At 38.8% G+C, this 22,412-nt stretch overlaps 2 protein-coding genes, 2 long non-coding RNA genes and 2 pseudogenes across 4 annotated transcripts in view; 3 read left to right on the top strand and 3 right to left on the bottom strand.

Moving 5' to 3' along the window:
• Nucleotides 1–11,483: 11,483 nt before the first annotated feature.
• LOC113563376 lies at nucleotides 11,484–14,743 on the bottom strand (annotated as a pseudogene).
• A 349-nt stretch (nucleotides 14,744–15,092) lies between these two features.
• On the bottom strand, nucleotides 15,093–15,729 carry LOC113563398. The gene is made up of 3 exons (XR_003407445.1): nucleotides 15,683–15,729; nucleotides 15,363–15,577; nucleotides 15,093–15,175 (listed from the first exon to the last, which is right to left on the bottom strand). It is a non-coding gene; the product is annotated as an uncharacterized LOC113563398 (long non-coding RNA).
• A 323-nt stretch (nucleotides 15,730–16,052) lies between these two features.
• On the top strand, nucleotides 16,053–16,523 carry LOC113563397. The gene is made up of 2 exons (XR_003407444.1): nucleotides 16,053–16,143; nucleotides 16,328–16,523. It is a non-coding gene; the product is annotated as an uncharacterized LOC113563397 (long non-coding RNA).
• Nucleotides 16,524–17,490: 967 nt separating this feature from the next.
• Nucleotides 17,491–17,961, top strand: LOC113563353 (regulator of MON1-CCZ1 complex-like; the record flags this gene model as incomplete). The annotated part of the gene is made up of 2 exons (XM_026974823.1): nucleotides 17,491–17,641; nucleotides 17,723–17,961. Coding segments are annotated over 2 exons (333 nt in total), but the record flags the coding sequence as incomplete, so codon positions are not given.
• A 41-nt stretch (nucleotides 17,962–18,002) lies between these two features.
• On the top strand, nucleotides 18,003–20,012 carry LOC113563396 (annotated as a pseudogene).
• A 1,846-nt stretch (nucleotides 20,013–21,858) lies between these two features.
• The window catches only part of LOC113563352 (dentin sialophosphoprotein-like), a 5,296-nt gene continuing 4,742 nt past the window's right edge, over nucleotides 21,859–22,412 (bottom strand). Inside the window, exon 7 of the mRNA XM_026974822.1 lies at nucleotides 21,859–21,949. Coding sequence (XP_026830623.1) covers nucleotides 21,859–21,949 — 91 coding nt within the window. The remainder of the gene's footprint in view (nucleotides 21,950–22,412) is intronic.

The following is a 22,412-nucleotide window of genomic DNA, read 5'->3' as shown; positions in this document are numbered from 1 at the left end:
GCATCGTTGCGAAAATATCAATTTCTCTCGTGTCACGAGAAACATCGAGTTTGACGCGAGTATCATCGCCGAGTAACAAGAAATTCGTTTTACAAATTACGGGACGCATAATCGTCAAAGCACAAAGTACCTTCTCCTTTGCCTCTCTACTAAACTTTGTCAACAGATACGTGCTTCTTTCTCGTAACGTTTATGAAATAACGACGAGATATTGTACGTTTCACAAATCTTTATGGTTTAATATATTGCATGAGAAGTATATTAAAACTCAATGACCTTATTTCAAATAAATAATTTCCATATGTGCAACAAAAATTTTTGCTTACCGTAAATAATTTAAAATTGGACGTCGCTTTTTGATCAGTTTTTAAATTTTATCTATCTTGGTAACTAATACTCATCTTGCGATTCTGTCAACATAAATTTTAAAATTAAAATAAAATCTATCATTCTTGACGCCGAAAAAATATCTCGATGTTTAAATTAACGACAAATCGAGTTTTCTTTAAATAAAAAGTTCGTAGATAAATAATAATAATTTTAAGATGTTTCATACAGTTTCTATCTTTTGTAAAAGTACACATGTGATAAATTAGGTTTTATTTTATGTAACGAGTGCACAATAATTGATCATATGAATGATTCGCGATTGTTGGACATGTTAATACCCCGAAAGTATACTACAATTTAGAGAAATTATATATTCATAAACATTTAAGGGACATTAGACATTTCAAGAACGCGTACCTACGGGAAATATATCGAAGCACATTATTTTAGATATTCGGACCTAGATAGGGTGCTGATTATAATATAGTTAGGGACGACTCGATAGAGAAACGATTCTCCTTCTTGTTCTGTATTTTAACGTATCTTACTTCGATGCTCTAATTTCTTCAAACTGTTACAATATTTAATTGCTACTGCTTTTGCAAAACATTCTTTTATCATTGAATATTGAATATTGTCTAAATGATATATGTTATAATTATATAAGTCATTAGAAAAATTTTATTAAGAAAAAACAATAACGATAAAAAATATAAATTTAATGAAACAAGAATTATCAAAATAAAATGGAACTTCCTTTGATTCCTGGACTTGAATCAAAATTGTATGCATCAAAAGTATTATTAGCAATATTTCAAAACTGAAGACTTTATGATAAAATCAGGAAAAACTCTTTAAATTGACGTAGGATTATTTGCAGTATAATATGAGGTTTACATTTTGTAAAATTAAATCTTTTCACTTAAGGTATAAATAAAATAAGAAATGCAAAGAAGAAGATACGAACGTTTTGTATATAGAATTGTAAAAAGTGGAAAGAATCAATCTATATTCTATAAAATGGAACAAGCAGGAGAATCACAAGCCATCGTAACTGAACCGATGCACAAAAGGGATTGAAAGAAATATCACAATTTGAAACAACTATTCAGTACTCAAGTACGTGAAATACTTGAATATATATCACAATTGACACGTACATGTTAAAACCGTATAATGTAAACTACTGTTAAGCAAGTAGAATTCAGGTAGCAAAATATGCGAATGTTTCATACAGAAGTCTCGCGCGAACTAATTGCAAACATTTCAGAGTTACATTATATATCATAATTACAATTTTGGTAATTTGCGCTTCTACGAAAACGTAAAAATACTAAAAAAATTTAACAACTCATGAAATTATTTTAACTTGTATTTTATTCTATATTTTGCGACATTTAATTTGGAATATGTTTAACACATCCTACATTGTAGGATTTATTTAGAGCCATAGAAAGAGATGAAATAGAAATTTTAGTTGAGAATAAATATGATTCTTGCAATAAATTAAAGAAAGACTCTAATATTTGTAAAAGAAACTTATTTACGATTATATAATATTACTGTTTGTCTGTCATAATAATTGAAGAGATGGAGCTTGCAAGTGTGAAGCACATCTAATTTACTTGAAATTAAATCATGCATTACATCAAGAATAAAAATTAACTTACGATATCTTAAATAATAAGCTAATGAATAAGTTAACAATTGTTATTTGTTAATATAAATATAGAAATCGTAAGTCGTGATATAATAAGATCTCTTTGTAAATTTACGATCCTATTATAATTTTATTATTTGCAAATAATTTTGTATTTGTGCATATTTATATGGCAATTATAATTTATTATATACGTTATGGTAAATTCATGCTTGAAAGTTTGAGTCTAAATATAAAAGATAAGATGGAAAGATAAGACAAATTTCAGTGGATTTAAGTAAGAATTATAGATTAAGACAAAGAGGCGCAGATAAAAAATGGAGTAATCGCGGCTCTGTTAAAGTTAAGTGTAATGCGCGGACTAGACTATATATTACGAATATAATAACCGTCCCATTAAGATATTTTTCGCGCGACCAAGAGGAAAATATAAAGGTGAAAGGTACGTTCGGTGAAGAAACCTGAGATCGTGAGACGTTTGCGAAGTATGTTGCAAAAGGATCTGAAACTGTTGCAAAAAAATTATGAGAATTTATCCTTAACAAACACCTCGCAAACGTTCCGCGCAAATGTACGAGTAAAGTTTTGTATTTTAACATTTTAACGCGAGAAAGCAGAATATTTCTATCAGTTCTATCACCTTTGTACAAATGCGTGTGTAGTGTATCGTTAATGAATGTGGAAAACCTGCGAAGAAAATTATGTCTGATTTCTTAAAGCAGTCAGAAGCTGTTTGAATATCACCAGATTTGTGTAACATACGCATAGCTTAAACTTAATTGTCATATTTATATAATTTATAATATGCACTGGAAAAATCGATAAATATCTAAAAAATAAATTCTCATACGAAATATTAAAATGCCGCTCTGCAATGTCGAGAGCCGTCTGAGAGTTTATAATTAAAATATAAATTAAAACATTTTTTGGACAGACAAGGGATTTAAAAATAAATCAAAGAAGTATCAAGGATTCTAGCTGGACTTCCGAGTAGTAAACGATTCACGAATAGATTTGATTGCAATGTTACATCTAATCTTGCATGGATCTCGATGCGGTCATCGACGATACACTAACGCGGTTTCATTGCGGCTATTGTGATGTACATTCTATCGTGTGTCACGAGATTTTGCGCAACCTCAACGGAGACTTCTTAGGATGGAGCCTGTCGAACTTCACTCGCATCTCACAAAGCACCTCCCACCAAGCTTTACACGCGAAACGCATATTCTAAATAACAATCGAGCTAATTTCCCAGTACCTATATATTTACCTAAATAATAATCTGTATCTAAACACGAATGCACAATGGACCAAACGATCAGCGCTTAAAGTTCCGATCCGAGCACACGTTGACATAATGCAAGCTATTATCCTGCTTCGAACGTCAGACTCTAACAAGATAGGTTTTGCAGAGAAGGTTCTTGACAGGACAATGGTTTTTATCTACTAGCTAGTACAAATAATAACCGGTGTTATCCTTCGAAGTCTCGTTTTCAATAGGACGGAATAAATGTACGCGGTAAGCTTCAAGATGAAGGCAAGATGAAAATGTACAATTGCCCTTTTGGGTTTTTTTTAATAATCAGACTTTCTCTCAACGGGCCAATACTTATTCTCTATACGAGTACACTTACCTTTAATCCGCATCTGTACCGTCGCGTGGAAGTCAAGGACACAATCCACCCTTCTTCTCGAAGCCCTCTCGAAAGGGATGTTGCGTAAACGTCTGTCCCTCCTGGTTTCGAATTCCTTGAGCTTAATCTCGCAAACAAGCGGAACGATCGGGTAATGATGTCCCTGTAAATAATTGATACCAAAATTTTCCATGTAGTCAAGCATGTATTCCCAATCGACACTCTGCGCGTTATCGATAATCGAAGCGGCCGTGTGATTACAGTACACACACATACACGTGCGCACATACATCCTATATACATTTTGTCGAGAATCCTATTGTTGTATGGAATATTTCTAAAAAGTGTACGCGCATAGTTTGGATATTTATTCGATTGTTCTTACGCAAGGAAAAACAACAATTATATTTATTAGTATTTGTCCATAGTATTATTATAAATGAATATTCACGCGCTCTTAGAAAAATGTAACGAGCGACAGGAACAGACTAAATAAAATTCCATATAATTAATAATGCAAACAAAACGCGATAATATAAAAATCTCAGGGATTTAGAACTTATTATAGTTCAGGTGAGTTTTACTTAGAAATAATATTCATGTTTTTTTTTAAAACGTACAGTTACTATTAGAGCAAGGCATAAATTGTTAAACTCACCTGAATTTTAACAATTCTCATCCTTAGGTAGATTGATACTTGGCCCTCTCTATTTGTGCAAAAGACGGAAAATGTCCAAAGTATGCGTACATTTTTGGCAGCGTGTACATATAGCGAGTAAAACAAAAAGGTGGCTAAGCTACGAATCAAAAGTCGGAAACTCGGTTTTCGAGCATCTGTCTAATCTGTCTGCAAGTGCTAACTTGAGGCGGCCGTGCATCTTAACGCCTTGCTTACCGACCGGTGTGAGTGACACTCTTAAAACGCATTCAAGTCGCGAAATTCGCGGTCCCACGAAGTCTCGGACATACCTCACGTATCACGTATCGGCGTGTAAATCACGCGATAAAATTATAACAATATTATTTATAAACGAGTAAATCAGAGCTAGCGGCATGATGAAAGCGAATGGAATAAACAAATTGACCTCATCAGACTGGCGTTTCGCGAAATTAGATTTTTTTCTCTTTTAGTAGAGCAACCGCGATTAACTCAGACAGAAGATCGAAGATGATATTTTTGTTACATCTTGATTATCATTTTCCGTTTCAGCAAAACAACATCGCTACATGATATAAAAGTGATGCTAATAGAATCCCGACTAGCAAATTGAAAAGAAGGCAGACGACATAACAATGTTACTTTGCTATTTGGGAGGACAGGTTATATATCTCATCCGGTCGTTGCATTAAGATTGTAGAAAATTCCAACGTCGTGCGGTTTCTAGAAGAGCTGGGCGGTAATAAAGACGTTAAGAGAAGAACCAATAAAATCCGAATTCAAGCTGTTGCCTGATCCGTATATCTGTGCTCCTTCTCTCTCTTTCTTTCTCTCACTCCACTCCACTCTCGTTGTCAGAAAACGTAATATGTCGTGAATGAAATTTGATTTACCTGTCATCACCGTCGACGAGCTTATGGAACAATATGACAATGCCAAGAATCGCAGACCGAATGGAACGAAGTGAAGTCTAACGTTTACGCGCGCGTTTATACAGGGTGTTTCCTAAGTAAGTAGACAAACTTAAGGAGGATATTCCTTGGCTTATTTTAAGAAGAAAAGGTCATATAAACATATGTCCTAAACTGCTTTGTTTTCCAAAAAAAAGTATCTGTCATTGTAAATACGTCTTGCTGGACGAGCGTTTCCATTAGCAAGACCGTATACGAAATGCATATCTGCCATTTCGGCGTTTGTGTAATTTACCATAATTAATAAAATTACTAAACTTAATAGGAACTAATAAAGTTTGCGTCAAAGATAACGTGATAGCAGTGATGCCGGATAGCGTGCTTTTGCAGTATGAGTCAACAGCGGTGGGGATGGAACGAGAATGGTCTCGCGGCGGCCGCGCGGCGCAGTCTGAAACGAGTGTTCACTTGCGGCGCCGCGAGACCATCCCCACTCCATCCCCACCGCTGTTGACTCGTACAGCAAAAGCACGCTATCCGAAAAGTGAACGAAAACAGTGATGTACTTTTTTTGGAAAACAAAGCAGTTTAGGACATATGTTTATATGACCTTTTCTTCTTAAAATAAGCCAAGGAATATCCTCCTTAAGTTTGTCTACTTACTTAGGAAACACCCTGTATATGTTCGTCTCGCTCTCATATTCATCGATTATGATTTCCTGAAAAATGACGTTGATTCGTATACCCACGTGTGCTATTTGATTCTAATCAATATTCTATTGCTTAAGATATGCATGGTATTATTACACATTGTGCCATCATACATGTAAATCAATTTCTAGACATTCAAGTTACACGAAACGGTTAACACACTAACCGCCATGATGGTCACCGGTGACCAACTTGCAATAATTGTATTAAGATACGTAAATAATATTGTAATATTGTTATTTTTACTTACTTATTTGAAAAAGAATAGATATTTAATAGAAGTGTAACGAACAAAGGGTATTTGTAAGCTTAATAATGCATTGAACGCAAAGAGAGCTACAATTAGCGGTGAATGTGTTAAAGTACGCGAACTTTGTAAGAAGAGCCAATTCGAAATGACCCAGATAGCCAAGTCTGCCGAAAGCAGATGATGTTAACTATCTGCTATCAACTATTGCCAGCCAAAAGACAACAAATTTGATACAGAAGTTGTTATTAACGATTAATTCGACAAATTGGTGCCAGAAATGTAACAGAGCTTGCTCACAAAATCTAAGAACAGATTGGCGGCAGAAACCGAGCAGAATCTGCAAACATGGCTTGAAGTCAGATTGTCGACAGAAACCGAGCAAAATTTGCGCACGCGGAATCTAACGGCAGATTGGCAGCAGAAACCGAGCAAGATCTGCGCGCGCGGAATCTAACAGCAGATTGGCAGCAGAAACCGAACAGGATCTGCAAACATGGCTTGAAGTCGGATTGTCGACAGAAACCGAGCAAGATTTGCGCACGCGGAATCTAACGGCAGATTGGCAGCAGAAACCGAGCAAGATCTGCGCGCGCGGAATCTAACAGCAGATTGGCAGCAGAAACCGAACAGGATCTGCAAACATGGCTTGAAGTCAGATTGTCGACAGAAACCGAGCAAGATTTGCGCGCGCGGAATCTAACGGCAGATTGGCAGCAGAAACCGAGCAAGATCTGCGCGCGCGGAATCTAACGGCAGATTGGCAGCAGAAACCGAGTAGAATCTGCAAACATGGCTTGAAGTCGGATTGTCGACAGAAACCGAGCAAGATCTGCGCGCGCGGAATCTAACAGCAGATTGGCAGCAGAAACCGAACAGGATCTGCAAACATGGCTTAAAGTCAGATTGTCGACAGAAACCGAGCATGATTTGCGCGCGCGGAATCTAACGGCAGATTGGCAGCAGAAACCGAGCAAGATCTGCGCGCGCGGAATCTAACGGCAGATTGGCAGCAGAAACCGAGTAGAATCTGCAAACATGGCTTGAAGTCGGATTGTCGACAGAAACCGAGCAAGATCTGCGCGCGCGGAATCTAACAGCAGATTGGCAGCAGAAACCGAACAGGATCTGCAAACATGGCTTAAAGTCAGATTGTCGACAGAAACCGAGCATGATTTGCGCGCGCGGAATCTAACGGCAGATTGGCAGCAGAAACCGAGCAAGATCTGCGCGCGCGGAATCTAACGGCAGATTGGCAGCAGAAACCGAGTAGAATCTGCAAACATGGCTTGAAGTCGGATTGTCGACAGAAACCGAGCAAGATCTGCGCGCGCGGAATCTAACAGCAGATTGGCAGCAGAAACCGAACAGGATCTGCAAACATGGCTTAAAGTCAGATTGTCGACAGAAACCGAGCATGATTTGCGCGCGCGGAATCTAACGGCAGATTGGCAGCAGAAACCGAGCAAGATCTGCGCGCGCGGAATCTAACGGCAGATTGGCAGCAGAAACCGAACAGGATCTGCAAACATGGCTTGAAGTCGGATTGTCGACAGAAACCGAGCAAGATTTGCGCGCGCGGAATCTAACGGCAGATTGGCAGCAGAAACGAGCAAGATCTGCGCGCGCGGAATCTAACGGCAGATTGGCAGCAGAAACCGAACAGGATCTGCAAACATGGCTTGAAGTCAGATTGTCGACAGAAACCGAGCAAGATCTGCGCGCGCGGAATCTAACGGCAGATTGGCAGCAGAAACCGAGCAGAATCTGCAAACATGGCTTGAAGTCAGATTGTCGACAGAAACCGAGCAAGATTTGCGCACGCGGAATCTAACGGCAGATTGGCAGCAGAAACCGAGCAAGATCTGCGCGCGCGGAATCTAACAGCAGATTGGCAGCAGAAACCGAACAGGATCTGCAAACATGGCTTGAAGTCGGATTGTCGACAGAAACCGAGCAAGATTTGCGCACGCGGAATGTAACGGCAGATTGGCAGCAGAAACCGAGCAAGATCTGCACGCGCGGAATCTAACGGCAGATTGGCAGCAGAAACCGAACAGGATCTGCAAACATGGCTTGAAGTCAGATTGTCGACAGAAACCGAGCAAGATTTGCGCACGCGGAATCTAACGGCAGATTGGCAGCAGAAACCGAGCAAGATCTGCGCGCGCGGAATCTAACAGCAGATTGGCAGCAGAAACCGAGCAGAATCTGCAAACATGGCTTGAAGTCGGATTGTCGACAGAAACCGAGCAAGATTTGCGCACGCGGAATCTAACGGCAGATTGGCAGCAGAAACCGAGCAAGATCTGCGCGCGCGGAATCTAACGGCAGATTGGCAGCAGAAACCGAACAGGATCTGCAAACATGGCTTGAAGTCAGATTGTCGACAGAAACCGAGCAAGATTTGCGCACGCGGAATCTAACGGCAGATTGGCAGCAGAAACCGAGCAAGATCTGCGCGCGCGGAATCTAACAGCAGATTGGCAACAGAAACCGAACAGGATCTGCAAACATGGCTTGAAGTCAGATTGTCGACAGAAACCGAGCAAAATTTGCGCACGCGGAATCTAACGGCAGATTGGCAGCAGAAACCGAGCAGAATCTGCAAACATGGCTTAAAGTCGGATTGTCGACAGAAACCGAGCAAGATTTGCGCACGCGGAATCTAACGGCAGATTGGCAGCAAAAACCGAGCAAGATCTGCGCGCGCGGAATCTAACGGCAGATTGGCAGCAGAAACCGAACAGGATCTGCAGCTTTTGACAGTATTCAAATTTACACGGCTATGAATATGTGTTTTCGCTCCGCACCGCTATGCGGTGCACACGTCGAGTTCTTACTCGATGTTAAGATTTAGCCTACCAGTTATATAAGTTAATATACGCGCCTTGGCATGATATTAATTTTTCTGAAAATTTTTGCACTCGCGGCACAGAGGCTCCCATGGACAACGTCCATGTAGTTCACGCACGCCACGAGCAATCTGAAGTTCGAAAGCAAAATTCGGACTCCAGATTAGAATAAATTAACAATAAGAGAGAGATTATGCAACGAACTGTCAGAAAGACACATCAAGCCAAATGTACTTTAATTTAACAAACAACAATGCGTTCTTTTAACACATGGTAATATAAAATGCCAATTTATAGTGTGTTAAAAGTAAACACATGCTTTAATATATCGTAAATATGAATGGCCAAAAGCTGCGGATTCTGTTCGGTTTCTGCTGTCAATCTGCCGTCAAATGTTAACAGATCCTGCTCGGTTTCTGCCGCCAATCTGCTGTCAGAGTCTGTTAGCAGGCTCTGCTGGCAGATCACTATCCTAATGCGGACATAACGGATGCCAATTTGCTATCAACTTCTGCAGTAATCTGTTGCCAATCTGCTGGCAGATTGCACACATTTTGCTTACTGGGGAAGTAATGTACAGTACGAACCAATCAAAATGGCAGGAAGCAGTGATGCAACCTCAAAATTCGAACTTTCGAATTTGATTTTACGCGCCTCTTTAAAAAATAATGACTGTAAAATTGCTACTTTAGAAAGTAAAATTTTGTAATACATTTTGTTCGCGCGTAATTTTTAGTTAATATGTAATACATTTCTTCATACTTAATATATATTTTTCATTCATTTCAGACATTTCTATATTAAATTCTTTTCTTTAAATTGGAATTATTTTAACAAAGTACTACTGATGAAAATATAATTAACTTTCTAGCTTACTTACTTACGTCTAAGAAATGCGCGTTTTACATAAACATTATTTTAATTGAAATATTTTTCTATTATCTGGATAAAGTTATAATAATACAATTAATGTGCAACCTCTCAATAAAGTTTCTGTATTTAACGTGTCACGTCAGTGATCTTTTTTAAAACAAATACTTATTCAATTTTCAGAAAGAAAAAGAAACGAATAATTATGTTGAAAGCAACAAACTATATCTCTCATTATTCCATAAAAATAATGAACGTAAGAGATAATTGGGCGAATTATTATAATTTATACATCTCACATTCTTATGTATAAGTTTAGATAAATTATCATACAATATAAATTTATGAAACTTATAAGTAAGATAAAGTTATTATTTATTAATGTTTCAATCTTTTTTCTCGTCGCGTAAGTTAGACTGAACGTTCACAAAACTTCCACCGTCCTTCTCGATAATCGCAAAGTATCAATATCAGAGAAGCCGGAATCGACATAGAACATATTGATCTTTTATAAGTCCGAATTAGCGCTTATTAACAAAATCAAACTTCCACGTTTCAGAGCTTACAGCGGGAGGGCTAAAGTGGACAAATTCCATTACAAACTTTATGATAAAAATAAAGATATTCTGAAAAATACATTTATAATAGGCGTTGTCGCGAGAAAGAGAAAACAAATTCTTACTACCTTCAATCTTTCATCATCAATTCAATGATGATTGAGAATGTTGAAAAAGAGATTATAAATTGAAGAAGTTTTGGGAACTATTACTGACGAATCAATCAACTGTCGAGCTTAAATACATCAAGCTAAAATTTATATTGAACGATTCCGGAGTCGCCTGAATCATCGCGATTAACGTATTTGACCAACTTCCGGCAATCTCGTTTCTTCGCGAGCACAAACATAATTCTTAAGAACTCTATTTGTAATTCTTTGCATGCTACTGTGGAAATTTCAATGTTTTGTAACCACGATGATCTAGGTAGAACTATGGGCTCGATGTTACTCGGCTGCAACCAGTTGCAACTGGTTGCAGCAACGAGAGCTTGCACCGAACTTGACCAAAGCAATTTTCCACTTTTCCTTATCTACTCGTTATCGTTGTCTAGATCTATTGTTAGTTAAATACGGCGCCTTTTACTGTGCGATCTTTGGTTCACCGCAACTACAGGCTACATCTACTGTACACAGATTCTGCTGCGTCTCTATAGTGTATATGCACGATCTAACATCCTATTGTAAGCTCTACTAGATAGTGGTATCCTTGTACCTTCCCGACTGGCGACCAATTGTTTACCGTTTACCACATTATCGCGGCACAAGAGGCGATTATTCGTTTTTTATTAAGTAAAGAGAAATCTATATTGTACAATATTGTCTTGAAATATATCAAAAATAAAGAGAACGAATGCTGATTTGAAGAACGTCGTGAGAACAATATCTACTATGCATGCCGCATAATTAAGAGTATTAAAAAATTTTATAAATTTTGCACGCACAGTTCTCGTTTAAACAGAATTCTGCAATGTGGATTTGTAAGAATAAAGGAATCAGGATGGAATGGAAGCAGCGTATCGTGAGAAGTAAGTAGAGTGCACACATGTGTCGCTTAAAAACTTCCTTCATTTTCTCTTTCTTTTCCATAATAAATAATCCATAACAATGTTTATCTATACAGTATCATAGGAATTCGTAAATTCCTACAATCCGAAGCGGCTACAACGTTCAAGCGTGAGCTCTCCATCAGTTTCATTAAATAAAAATAAAAGGCGAATCATTACCCATCATTCACGCCGATATTATTGTACAATCCTACTAAGAGGTGGTGGTGAGATTTGAGTTCGTATCCGAATTGCACTCATTGTCCGTCTCTTGGAACAAGTACTTGAAGTGCTGAACGTACGGCTGGCAATGTTCCCCCCGCGTGAAAGCCGTGGTGTTGTGCAGTCTCAAGTTACGCTGCTCGAAGAACTTGAACACCGAGTGAAAGAGCGTCGCGTCATCCGTGGCTTTTGCCGCTTCTAAAAATTTCCTCGCCGACACCTGATCCGCCATTCCCACCGATCGAACGTACCTGCAACGACACACGGGGACACGTGAATTCGCGCGCCCGAAGATAGAACGAGGGATGAAAGATGCAGCGGATCGGATCTAACTTTACCGTAAGGCGGGCAAGATATGTCCTTCGATAGCAGCACTTCGATTATCTCCTCGTGCGCGTTGCCCAATCGCTTCAGCATGTCCAGTGCCAACTGATGCGCCGCTGGGTATAAATTTTCCAGGGAGAGCAGCAGACATGCCAGAGGCTTCGAGTCAGCGACCACGTGGTACTGCAGCAACTGATGCAGCTGATAGTACGCCTTCCGATGTACCAGCGTCGTGATCACCAACTCGTGCAAGTAATGTTGCACCGGTATCTCATGCTCGGCTAATGATCTGGGAAGTCGAACGGTTACTTGAAGAAAATTCGCTAGCTCGATCGTAAGCTTCTGTCTCGGGCGATTTTCATTTATGTTGTCGCTCGTAATGATTTATCTCTTTGACGCGTACCTAATATATTCGAGCAGGACCCATATCACCATCTTTGGCTCTATCGTGTTTTCGGGAAACTTGGATAGTATGTGACTGTACATGTCGCTCTGATCGAGCAGCAGCTTATACTTGAAATTGTCAGCGATCGTCGTCACGTTCTTCACATTATTTTGCAGTGGTGTTCCCATCTGCAGTTGATAAATAAAATCAGCACAAGTGTGAATAACGTTGCCACTTGTCGTAGAGAGAGAGAGAGAGAGAGAGAAAGCCTGCCAAGTTACCTGGTTTTGTATTTCGTTCTCTAAATAATTTCTGTACACGGAATTAAGTTTGTCGAATATGATCGGCATCTCCATCAAGCTTACGGGTAACTGCGTCATAAAGCTTTGCAGAACTTGTATGAGTATCTGTTTAGCGTTAGAGCGCTGCATTAGAAATTCCACGAGGACTATCTTGTCGGTGATCAGCTTCACCAAAGTTTCCAATCTGAGTTCGATATACCTGCAGTAATGTTAAAACGATTGCATAAAGTACACGAAAAATTATTAAAATGTGTGTATCTCTGAAAGATATTATATTACTAAGTGGAAGCGTACCATAAACAGCCGAGCTTTACGTCAATTATAATATTTGGTTGAAAACAACCCAATTTGGGGAATCTATAGAATTATGTTAAGACTTGAATCAATTTTAATTAGAATTGCTATTTTATAAACGTGCAAATATGATATTTGCATTAATAACAGTCGAGCCTTCTAATCAAAGGATACATAATTGGCACGGCTGATACATCTGATCAGACAATGTTGCGCCTGGTACCTTCAGATTGAATGGCTTAATTGGCTTGGCCACGGCCACACTGGTATGATGCATCACAGTGCCATCACTCACACCAGAAAGCATAATATCGAATATCATTGATGTCTGTATAAAAGTTAACATTTCAGTCAAGTTCCCTTGTGCAATTCTTTCATATATGCTTTTTATACTTAAAATAATTTTTCTTCATGTTAAACAATACCTACTTTTGACGCTTGATGATGAACAATGATCAGATTATCGACGACATTTATGGCAAACCTGCCACCAACGTCCAGTTTCAACATATGGCTTTTCTTATGGTCATCATTCTGCGAGAGAACATGGATACGACATTATGCAAAGAAGAAAGAGCAATGTTGGCCACTGTATCTAGAATATCGAGCAAACCCACTTGTGTATAGTATAGACATATACAAATGCAGTTCCCATTGAGCGATTGACTCCTGGTTGATGCCGCAACAAAATTATACAAGGCGTTCCGTACAACACAGCCAATGCCACGTCTCTCTCGGAAACAGCTAACTTTCCTGGCTTCGGTACACTGTGTTCGACTAAATAATCAGAAAAATAATTGTTATCAGATTTAATTCTAGTCAAAGAAATTTAACAATGTATCGACTGCTGTACCAACTTTCAAACTTGGTTAACTTGTGAAGATTGCTGGGCGTAATGTGCAGCGCTTGTATCTGATTACCAATCGTGCCAGATGACAGTAATACTAGAAAACTCTTGGGACAAATACAAACCAATTTATGCTAAACTCAAGCACTTCAGTGCCCTGACGCATCGTTTTCTCCGGATTGACCTGAAACAGCACAGAGTTCGGTCCCGATGAGGCACACAATTTTGTTTTTTCAAGCCTCAAGTAAGCGTGAAATAAAATCCGAGGTTGTTTACATGAAACAATTCGACTCCGTGATCCGTGATAACGAGTATTTCAGTGCCGTGCGTCCAGACGAAGCCCAATATCGTGGTGTTCTTTCCTTTGCACGCCTGGGAGTACTCGATGTGATCTAATCCAGACACGGGCGAGTAATTAACAATTCCACGGACGAGCTGGTGCGTTGGATCGCGAGGACGTTCATGTCCGGGGAAAACTTGATGGAGATCACGGGACCCCTGTCCTCCATGCGAAAGTTCAGGTTCTGGTCCGGGCCCTTACAAGCACTCCTGTAACTCCTCCTGAGCGAACAGCAAACACCTGTATACGCATCATGTTTACCGTAATTGTGCGAGGTAAAAATTCAACGTTCATGCCGATCGAGGGAAGCGACTAACTTGCTGTTTCGAGTCATCGAAAAACACGTTTGTGAGGCAGCTGACTGATTCGAACCTGATCGGATCAGGAGATAGCTCCAGGTAATAATCATCGCTCTTCCCTCGGTCGTCAGCCTCCATGTCGGGCATGCCTGATCTGTGTATGTATGTACGTTTGACAGTCTCGAGAATCTAGTGCATTAGGCACAAACTACGAAGGCGAGATACCGTGGTATCAAAGCTACGAAGCAGAGCTACCAGTATCCAAGTTCGAAAATCTCTTGTCTAAGTATTCCTATATTCTCGTCGAAGATAGGAATTCAAAAATCCTAACTTTATATATCGAGGTAGATTTCTGTGTCGCATGAAATGTTTCCATGTAGAAAAAATAAAACAATTCTATATACATATGTAAAGGGATTCTATTTTAATTTTCACAATTATTATGTATAACTAATTATATTCGTGATGTAAAATAAAGTACATGTAAACTTATATATAATAAAATTTATAAAAACAATCTATAAAAGCACAGAACACTAATTGACCAAATAGATCATAAAATCCCCCCTGTGTAGTTATTTGAAATTTATTTCTTTTTAAAAAACTGGTGATACTTTTGGATCCTGCAGCTGCTCTCTGTCTGGCCAATTCCTTTTTACCGGGAGCTGGACTTTTGTGGATCTGCAAAAGATGTTTAGATATCCTAGATTGTAGTCTTGTTCAGAAACATGGATGTCTTAGAACTTATTTTTTTCACTTTCCTACATGCAATGCCGCGTAAATTTACAACAAAAAATCTCCGGTCTATTTTATTGCAGGCAACTTAACGTCTACTAATAATAAGCTAAATTCACGTAAAACAATTGACCTTTTCAGGTTAGATAATTCCTTCACTGCCCTCTTCTTTGGGCTTTCCTCAACCGAATCCTTCTTTGCTTCTTTTCGCTAACTTCATCTTTCGGACTACTTAGCTTGCGTTTCTTATTCTCGTCTCATCAGGTATATTCAAGTGCTGTGCCAATTTCTTTGAGAGATCTTCAGCAAGATACTCCGATACGATACCATACGCGTATCTCAAGTATTCTATAAAAAGATTGTCATGATTAAACAACATTATCCTGCTCATTCCATATCCTGCTGATAATTTATTTACAGGAACCAAAAAAAAGCTTCTCATATTTTTCTCACCTGCCTCTGTGGCTACTTCAGATTTAATACTTGTGACGTAAGTAGCTAGTGTATTGAAACAGAAGGGAATTCATGTGTCCCAAAGTGCCATAAGCGCTACTTACGTCACAAGTATTAATCTGAAGTAGCCACAGAGGCAGGTGAGAAAAATATGAGAAGCTTTTTTTTGTGTTTCCTGTAAATAAATTATCAGCAGGATATGGAATGAGCAGGATAATGTTGTTTAATCATGACAATCTTTTTATAGAATACTTGAGATACGCGTATGGTATCGTATCGGAGTATCTTGCTGAAGATTCTCAAAGAATTGGCACAGCACTTGAATATACCTGATGAGACCGAGAATAAGAAACGCAAGCTAAGTAGTCCGAAGATGAAGTTAGCGAAAGAAGCAAAAGAAGGATTCGGTTGAGGAAAGCCCAAAGAAGAGGGCAGTGAAGGAATTATCTAAACCTGAAAAGGTCATTGTTTTACGTGAATTTTAGCTTATTATTAGTAGACGTAAGTTGCCTGCAATAAAATAGACCGAGATTTTTTGTTGTAAATTTACGCGGCATTGCATGTAGGAAAGTGAAAAAATAAGTTCTAAGACATCCATGTTTCTGAACAAGACTACAATCTAGGATATCTAAACATCTTTTGCAGATCCACAAAAGTCCAGCTCCCGGTAAAAAGGAATTGGCCAGACAGAGAGCAGCTGCAGGATCCAAAAGTATCACCAGTTTTTTTAAAAAGAAATAATTTCAAATAACTACACAGGGGGGGATTTTTATGATCTATTTGGTCAATTAGTGTTCTGTGCTTTTATAGATTGTTTTTATAAATTTTATTATATATAAGTTTACATGTACTTTATTTTACATCACGAATATAATTAGTTATACATAATAATTGTGAAAATTAAAATAGAATCCCTTTACATATGTATATAGAATTGTTTTATTTTTTTCTACATGGAAACATTTCATGCGACACAGAAATCTACCTCGATATATAAAGTTTAGGGATTTTTGAATTCCTATCTTCGACGAGAATATAGGGAATACTTAGACAAGAGATTTTCGAACTTGGATACTGGTAGCTCTGCTTCGTAGCTTTGATACCACGGTATCTCGCCTTCGTAGTTTGTGCTAATGCACTAGATTCTCGAGACTGTCAAACGTACATACATACACAGATCAGGCATGCCCGACATGGAGGCTGACGACCGAGGGAAGAGCGATGATTATTACCTGGAGCTATCTCCTGATCCGATCAGGTTCGAATCAGTCAGCTGCCTCACAACGTGTTTTTCGATGACTCGAAACAGCAAGTTAGTCGCTTCCTCGATCGGCATGAACGTTGAATTTTTACCTCGCACAATTACGGTAAACATGATGCGTATACAGGTGTTTGCTGTTCGCTCAGGAGGAGTTACAGGAGTGCTTGTTAGGGCCCGGACCAGAACCTGAACTTTCGCATGGAGGACAGGGGTCCCGTGATCTCCATCAGTTTTCCCCGGACATGAACGTCCTCGCGATCCAACGCACCAGCTCGTCCGTGGAATTTGTTAATTACTCGCCCGTGTCTGGATTAGATCACATCGAGTACTCCCAGGCGTGCAAAGGAAAGAACACCACGATATTGGGCTTCGTCTGGACGCACGGCACTGAAATACTCGTTATCACGGATCACGGAGTCGAATTGTTTTCATGTAAACAACCTCGGATTTTATTTCAACGCTTACTTGAGGCTTGAAAAAACAAAATTGTGTGCCTCATCGGGACCGAACTCTGTGCTGTTTCAGGTCAATCCGGAGAAACGATGCGTCAGGCACTGAAGTGCTTGAGTTTAGGCATAATTGGTTTGTATTTTGTCCCAAGAGTTTTCTAGTATTACTGTCATCTGGCACGATTGGTAATCAGATACAAGCGCTGCACATTACGCCCAGCAATCTTCACAAGTTAACCAAGTTTGAAAGTTGGTACAGCAGTCGATACATTGTTAAATTTCTTTGACTAGAATTAAATCTGATAACAATTATTTTTCTGATTATTTTAGTCGAACACAGTGGTACCGAAGCCAGGAAAGTTAGCTGTTTCCGAGAGAGACGTGGCATTGGCTGTGTTGTACGGAACGCCTTGTATAATTTTGTTGCGGCATCAACCAGGAGTCAATCGCTCATGGGAACTGCATTTGTATATGTCTATACTATACACAAGTGGGTTTGCTCGATATTCTAGATACAGTGGCCAACATTGCTCTTTCTTTCTTTGCATAATGTCGTATCCATGTTCTCTCGCAGATGATGACCATTAAGAAAGCCATATGTTGAAACTGGACGTTGGTGGCAGGTTTTGCCATAAATGTCGTCGATAATCTGATCATTGTTCATCATCAGCGTCAAAAGTAGGTATTGTTTAACATGAAGAAAAATTATTTTAAGTATAAAAAGCATATATGAAAGAATTTGCAACAAGGGAACTTGACTGAAATGTTAACTTTTATACAGACATCAATGATATTCGATATTATGCTTTCTGGTGTGAGTGATGGCACTGTGATGCATCATACCAGTGTGGCCGTGGCCAAGCCAATTAAGCCATTCATCTGAAGGTACCAGGCGCAACATTGTCTGATCAGATGTATCAGCCGTGCCAATTATGTATCCTTTGATTAGAAAAGGCTCGACTGTTATTAATGCAAATATCATATTTGCACGTTTATAAATAGCAATTCTAATTAAAATTGATTCAAGTCTTACATAATTCTATAGATTCCCCAAATTGGGTTGTTTTTCAACCAAATATTATAATTGACGTAAAGCTCGGCTGTTTATGGTACGCTTCCACTTAGTAATATAATATCTTTCAGAGATACACACATTTTTAATAATTTTTCGTGTACTTTATGCAATCGTTTTAACATTACTGCAGGTATATCGAACTCAGATTGGAAACTTTGGTGAAGCTGATCACCGACAAGATAGTCCTCGTGGATTTCTAATGCAGCGCTCTAACGCTAAACAGATACTCATACAAGTTCTGCAAAGCTTTATGACGCAGTTACCGTAAGCTTGATGGAGATGCCGATCATATTCGACAAACTTAATTCCGTGTACAGAAATTATTTAGAGAACGAAATACAAAACCAGGTAACTTGGCAGGCTTTCTCTCTCTCTCTCTCTCTCTCTACGACAAGTGGCACGTTATTCACACTTGTGCTGATTTTATTTATCAACTGCAGATGGGAACACCACTGCAAATAATGTGAAGACGTGACGACGATCGCTGACAATTTCAAGTATAAGCTGCTGCTCGATCAGAGCGACATGTACAGTCACATACTATCCAAGTTTCCCGAAAACACGATAGAGCCAAAGATGGTGATATGGGTCCTGCTCGAATATATTAGGTACGCGTCAAAGAGATAAATCATTACGAGCGACAACATAAATGAAAATCGCCCGAGACAGAAGCTTACGATCGAGCTAGCGAATTTTCTTCAAGTAACCGTTCGACTTCCCAGATCATTAGCCGAGCATGAGATACCGGTGCAACATTACTTGCACGAGTTGGTGATCACGACGCTGGTACATCGGAAGGCGTACTATCAGCTGCATCAGTTGCTGCAGTACCACGTGGTCGCTGACTCGAAGCCTCTGGCATGTCTGCTGCTCTCCCTGGAAAATTTATACCCAGCGGCGCATCAGTTGGCACTGGACATGCTGAAGCGATTGGCAACGCGCACGAGGAGATAATCGAAGTGCTGCTATCGAAGGGACATATCTTGCCCGCCTTACGGTAAAGTTAGATCGATCCGCTGCATCTTTCATCCTCGTTCTATCTTCGGGCGCGCGAATTCACGTGTCCCGTGTGTCGTTGCAGGTACGTTCGATCGGTGGGAATGGCGATCAGGTGTCGGCGAGGAATTTTTAGAAGGCGGCAAAAGCCACGGATGACGCGACGCTCTTTCACTCGGTGTTCAAGTTCTTCGAGCAGCGTAACTTGAGACTGCACAACACCACGGCTTTCACGCGGGGGGAACATTGCCAGCCGTACGTTCAGCACTTCAAGTACTTGTTCCAAGAGACGGACAATGAGTGCAATTCGGATACGAACTCAAATCTCACCACCACTCTTAGTAGGATTGTACAATAATATCGGCGTGAATGATGGGTAATGATTCGCCTTTTATTTTTATTTAATGAAACTGATGGAGAGCTCACGCTTGAACGTTGTAGCCGCTTCGGATTGTAGGAATTTACGATTCCTATGATACTGTATAGATAAACATTGTTATGGATTATTTATATGGAAAAGAAAGAGAAATGAAGGAAGTTTTTAAGCGACACATGTGTGCACTCTACTTACTTCTCACGATACGCTGCTTCCATTCCATCCTGATTCCTTTATTCTTACAAATCCACATTGCAGAATTCTGTTTAACGAGAACTGTGCGTGCAAATTTATAAAATTTTTTTAATACTCTTATTATGCGGCATGCATAGTAGATATTGTTCTCACGACGTTCTTCAAATCAGCATTCGTTCTCTTTATTTTTGATATATTTCAAGACAATATTGTACAATATAGATTTCTCTTTACTTAATAAAAAACGAATAATCGCCTCTTGTGCCGCGATAATGTGGTAAACGGTAAACAATTGGTCGCCAGTCGGGAAGGTACAAGGATACCACTATCTAGTAGAGCTTACAATAGGATGTTAGATCGTGCATATACACTATAGAGACGCAGCAGAATCTGTGTACAGTAGATGTAGCCTGTAGTTGCGGTGAACCAAAGATCGCAGTAAAAGGCGCGTATTTAACTAACAATAATCTAGACAACGATAACGAGTAGATAAGGAAAAGTGGAAAATTGCTTTGGTCAAGTTCGGTGCAAGCTCTCGTTGCTGCAACCAGTTGCAACTGGTTTGCAGCCGAGTAACATCGAGCCATAGTTCTACTAGATCATCGTGGTTACAAAACATTGAAATTTCCACAGTAGCATGCAAAGAATTACAAATAGAGTTCTTAGAATTATGTTTGTGCTCGCGAAGAAACGAGATTGCCGGAAGTTGGTCAAATACGTTAATCGCGATGATTCAGGCGACTCCGGAATCGTTCAATATAAATTTTAGCTTGATGTATTAAGCTCGACAGTTGATTGATTCGTCAGTATAGTTCCAAAACTTCTTCAATTTTATAATCTCTTTTTTCAACATTCTCAATCATCATTGAATTGATGATGAAAGATTGAAGGTAGTAGAATTGTTTTCTCTTTCTCGCGACACGCCTATTATAAATGTATTTTTCAGAATATCTTTATTTTTATCATAAAGTTTGTAATGGACTTTGTCCACTTTAGCCCTCCCGCTGTAAGCTCTGAAACGTGGAGTTTGATTTGTAATAAAGCGCTATTCGGACTATAAAAGATCAATATGTTCATGTCGGATTCCGTCTTCTCTGATAGTGATACTTTGCGATATTCGAGAAGGACGGTGGAAAGTTTGTGAACGTTCAGTCTACTTACCGAACGAGAAAAAAGATTGAAACAGTTATAAATAATTAACTTTATCTTACGTTATAAGTTTCATAAAGTTTATATTGGTATGATAATTTATCTAAACATTAACATAAGAATGTGAGATGTATAAATTATAATAATTCGGCCGCAATTATCTTCTTACGTTATATTTTATGGATAATGAGAGATATAGTTTGTTCGACTTTCAACAATTATTCGTTCTTCTTTTTCTTTATGAAAATTTGAATAAGTATTTGTCTTTAAAAAAAAGATCATACGTGACACGTTAAAATACAGAACTTTAATTGAGAGGTTGCACATTATTGTATTCTATTATAAGACTTTATCCAGATAATAGGAAAATATTTCAATTAAAATAATGTTTATGTAAAACTCGCGGCATTTCTTAACGTAAGTAAGTACAGCGTAGAGTATATTATATTTCATCAGTAGTACTTTGTTAAAATTAATTCCCAGTTAAGAAAGAATTTAATATAGAATGTCTGAAAATGATAAAAATATATATTAGTATGAGAAAGTATTACATATTAACTAAAATTCGGCGAACAAATGTATTACAATTTACTTCTAACAAGTAGCAATTTTACAGTCATTATTTTTTAAAGAGGCGCGTAAAATCATTCGAAAGTTTCGAATTTTGAGGTTGCATCACTCTTCTGCCATTTTGATTGTTCGACTGTAACATACTTCCCGCAGTAAGCAAAATGTGTGCAATCTGCCAGCAGATTGGAACCAGATTCTGCGAAGTTTATAGAAATTGATCCGTTATGTCGCCATAGGATAGTGATCTGCAGCAGAGCCTGCTAACAGACTCTTGACAGCAGATTGGCGGCAGAAACCAGCAGGATTTGTTAACATGTTGACGGCAGTTGACAGCAGAAACCGAACAGAATCCCAGCGTTTTGCCATTCATATTTACGATATAGTAAAGCGATGTGGTTTCACTTTTAACACAAGCAATTTATATACATTGTTAAAAGAACGCATTGGTGTTGTTGTGTATAAATAAAGTACCATTGGTTGATGTTGTCTTTCTGAACAGTCGTTGCATAATCTCTCTCTTATTGTTAGTTTATCTATCTGGAGTCGAATTTTGCTTTTCGAAACTTCAGATTGCTTCGTGGCTGTGCGTGAACTTACATTGGAGCGTTGTCCATGGAGCTCTGCTGCCGCGTGAGTGCAAAAGATTTTCAGAAAAATAC

Source organism: Ooceraea biroi, chromosome 14 (genome assembly GCF_003672135.1).
Source record: "Ooceraea biroi isolate clonal line C1 chromosome 14, Obir_v5.4, whole genome shotgun sequence".
In the NCBI taxonomy this organism is placed as follows: domain Eukaryota; kingdom Metazoa; phylum Arthropoda; class Insecta; order Hymenoptera; family Formicidae; genus Ooceraea; species Ooceraea biroi.
Note: the sequence above shows the minus strand (reverse complement) of the source record. Positions and strands in the feature narration are given on the sequence as shown.